This window comes from Engystomops pustulosus, chromosome 9 (assembly GCF_040894005.1).
Source record: "Engystomops pustulosus chromosome 9, aEngPut4.maternal, whole genome shotgun sequence".
Taxonomy (NCBI): Eukaryota; Metazoa; Chordata; class Amphibia; order Anura; family Leptodactylidae; genus Engystomops; species Engystomops pustulosus.
In genome coordinates, this window is record NC_092419.1 from 99,724,024 (window position 1) to 99,728,115 (window position 4,092).

The 4,092-nt window shown below is 42.8% G+C and overlaps 1 protein-coding gene across 5 annotated transcripts in view; it reads left to right on the top strand.

The window, feature by feature from the left end:
- The first annotated feature begins 2,609 nt into the window (after positions 1 to 2,609).
- PKN3 (protein kinase N3) overlaps positions 2,610 to 4,092 on the top strand; it is a 25,296-nt gene continuing 23,813 nt past the window's right edge. For 4 of the 5 annotated variants that reach the window (XM_072124605.1, XM_072124607.1, XM_072124606.1 and 1 more), the window contains exon 1: positions 2,610 to 2,750. In XM_072124605.1, the coding sequence (XP_071980706.1) occupies positions 2,625 to 2,750 (126 nt within the window). In that variant the 5' untranslated portion in view covers positions 2,610 to 2,624. The other variant, XM_072124609.1, reaches the window with a different exon arrangement.

Consider the following 4,092-nt stretch of genomic DNA (forward strand, 5'->3'; position numbering starts at 1 on the left):
GGGTATTCCCATCTGGGCATTCACATTTCATTAAATTCATTTGCCAAAACATTTCTTCAATTGGATGTTAATAAAAAAATGTTCCTTTGTGAAGATAATTTCTCATAAATTTAGCCATGTTGTCCCTTAGAAACGAGATAGCTTCCTTGGATACGACCACCTCACTTTATGGCAGTGGTGGCCAGACATGCGCTATTGAGTCCTGCCTGACTACCAGGATTCAGCGATCATCAGCACAGGACGGCAGTGGGACATGCAGTAACTCCCAGACATTTCATATACAAAAACCTTTTGTTTCTTTGTGAAATCTCTCCAGCAGAGGTGGTCGTATCCAAGGACACAGTCTTGTTTTTTTTTAATAACATCTAATTGAAGAAATGTATATATCCGTATGGCAGATTAATGAAACTGAATGTTTCTTTATCTCTATATTAAACCATACCTCCCAACTTTTGGGCTAGAGGAAGAAGAAAAGCCCCCCCCTACCTTTTTCCAAAACCACGCCCATTGTCCCACCTCCAAACATATTATAATATTGTTGTTAATGACCAACACATAGAATAATACCCCGTCCTGTGGCCAACCCCCTAAGGACCCATATAATACCCCTTAATGCAACTCAGCAACATTTAACACTGTCCTCCTTTTACATTTGTCCCCTCATTTGTCTCACCTTCGCTTATATATATTCTGTAGTCCCTACCCCTCTCTCCTCCTTATATTGTGGCCCCTCTCTTACTACTTACCTTACTCTTACCTCCATCCTCCCTCATATTGTTTACTCTGTCCTCAATCCTCCATATATTGTGCTCTCCATCATCCCTCATATTGTGGTCCTGTCCTACTTTATCCTCCCTCATATTGCGGCCTTTGTCCTCCACTCTCTACATATTGTTGCCGGCTTTCTCCCTTTATATTGTGGCCTCCTGTCCTCCATCCCCCTCATATTGTACCCTCCCTCCCCTATCACCCTTATATTGTGGCCACCTGTCCTCCACCCCCCAGATAATGAGGCCTCCCTCCTCTGAATATTGTGGTCCCTGTCCTCCACCCTCCTCATATTGTGGATCCTGTCCTCCTTCGCTCTCATATTGTGGCCTCCTGTCTTCCTTCCTCCTCATATTGTGGCCTCCTGTCCTCCATCCCCCTCATATTATGGAGCCCTGTCCTTCAGTCTCCCAACTGCCCGGGATGGCAGGTCAGCACCTAAAAACCGGGACTGTCCCACCAAATCTAGGCTGGTTGGGAGCTATGTATTAGTCTGCTCTGGAGGGCTCCTGTATTATACGTCTGCTGTGGTGGTCTCCAGTATTATACATCTGCACTCCTGTATTATAGGTCTGCTCTGGGAGAGTCTCCTATCGTCTCCCTTGTGCATTGTATTTGTAGTCTGCCCTGGGGTCTGTATTAGTTGTGGTACAGATGCAGTATTCGGTTTTTGGGGTGGCATTTGTGCTGTACTGCGGTCTACAGTGTTGCTTACCACTGCAGCCCCTTGAAGTTGATGGTTATGCAATGTGTCCCTCAGACTGATAAAGATTTAGATGATGATCACTGACAGCCCTGGCGGCCCACCGGTGGACTTACCTTTTCACCTGGTGTGCAGGTAGATATCTCTAACAGCAGCTGAGATACAGTGACTCGGCTCTTTGTTTAGTAGATACCTCTATGATGACAACTTAGAAACCATATCTCAGCTCTTTGTATAGTGGTTATTCCTATGATGACAGCTTAGATACAGTAGCTCAGCTCTTTGTATAGTGGTTATTCCTATGATGACAGCTTAGATACAGTAGCTCAGCTCTTTGTATAGTGGTTATTCCGATGAGGACAGCTTAGATACAGTATCTCAGCTCTTTGTATAGTGGTTATTCCTATGATGACAGCTTAGATACAGTAGCTCAGCTCTTTGTATAGTGGTTATTCCTATGATGACAGCTTAGATACAGTAGCTCAGCTCTTTGTATAGTGGTTATTCCTATGATGACAGCTTAGATACAGTAGCTCAGCTCTTTGTATAGTGGTTATTCCTATGATGACAGCTTAGATACAGTAGCTCAGCTCTTTGTATAGTGGTTATTCCTATGATGACAGCTTAGATACAGTAGCTCGGCTCTATCTATGTTTTGGTTACTTCTGTGATTGTAGTTCTGGTGAAGGAGAAAATTCTCCTGTATCTGCAGTCTCCTCCATCCATAACCTGTGCAGCCTCCATTACTGGACTATAAACTCACCTACTGCTACTTTTTTCATTATAAGGTTAATGATCTCATGCCAGGGGTTGGAGGATTTATGATACTGTGACTGCTCTGTCCCCAAACTCACTACTTTTTTTTTTATAGGAAACCTAGTAATCCATGTACTGAATAGCCCAGGAGACCCATGCACAGAAGGGAAGAGCTCACTTTGTTCAGATTTTATATTTGTTAGATATAAATATTTTGGTGATAAAAATATATAATAATATGTATTTATAAAGAGAAAATATCGTGTCCTGCAGTTTAATTTGTGTCCACTAAGTGGCGCTTATGAAAGTGTCTGTGGCAGTAGTTCTCACATTGTCCACCAGATGCCACTAATGTTCAATGTTCTCTTCTGACCGTTACTGGTCGTGCACACGCTAGATGGCGCATCTCCCCAGCTGTAGTACCCCGGGTTCTCCACTGGGCGGCGCTGCTTTCCCCGGGAAGATTGAAGTTACAGGGAGTGAGGGCGGGCGGGCGCCGGTGTCCGGAGGGTCGCGGCTGCAGGTGAGCGGGGTCCGGGGGAGATGGCGGCTGCCACAGCCCGGGGGCAGCACTGTACACTATATGTACGGAGCGAGTACTATACCCGAGCGTATGGCAACCTGTTGGATCACGTGATGTAACTGTGCCCTATATACACTGCTGTATACCGTCACTACTCCTATATACTGTTACTACTGCTGTATACCGTCACTACTCCTATATACTGTTACTACTGCTATATACTTTCACTACTGCTATATACTATACACACTGCTGTATACTGTCACTAATGCTATATACTATACACACTGCTGTATACTGTCACTACTGCTGTATACTATACACACTGCTGTATACTGTCACTACTACTATATACTATACACACTGCTGTATACTATACACACTGCTGTATACTGTCACTACTACTATATACTATACACACTGCTGTATACTGTCACTACTGCTGTATACTGTCACTACTGCTGTATACTGTCACTACTGCTGTATACTGTCACTACTGCTGTATACTATACACACTGCTGTATACTGTCACTACTGCTGTATACTATACACACTGCTGTATACTGTCACTACTACTATATACTATACACACTGCTGTATACTGTCACTACTACTATATACTATACACACTGCTGTATACTGTCACTACTACTGTATACTATACACACTGCTGTATACTGTCACTACTGCTGTATACTATACACACTGCTGTATACTATACACACTGCTGTATACTGTCACTACTGCTGTATACTATACACACTGCTGTATACTATACACGCTGCTGTATACTGTCACTACTACTATATACTATATACACTGCTGTATACTGTCACTACTGCTGTATACTATACACACTGCTGTATACTGTCACTACTACTATATACTATTCACACTGCTGTATACTATACACACTGCTGTATACTATACACGCTGCTGTATACTATACACGCTGCTGTATACTGTCACTACTACTATATACTATACACACTGCTGTATACTATACACACTGCTGTATACTGTCACTACTGCTGTATACTGTCACTACTGCTGTATACTATACACAATGCTGTATACTATACACAATGCTGTATACTGTCACTACTGCTGTATACTATACACAATGCTGTATACTGTCACTACTGCTGTATACTATACACACTGCTGTATACTGTCACTACTACTATATACTATACACACTGCTGTATACTGTCACTACTGCTGTATACTGTCACTACTGCTGTATACTGTCACTACTGCTGTATACTATACACACTGCTGTATACTGTACACAGACTGCTGTATACTGTACACAGACTGCTGTATACTGTACACAGACTGC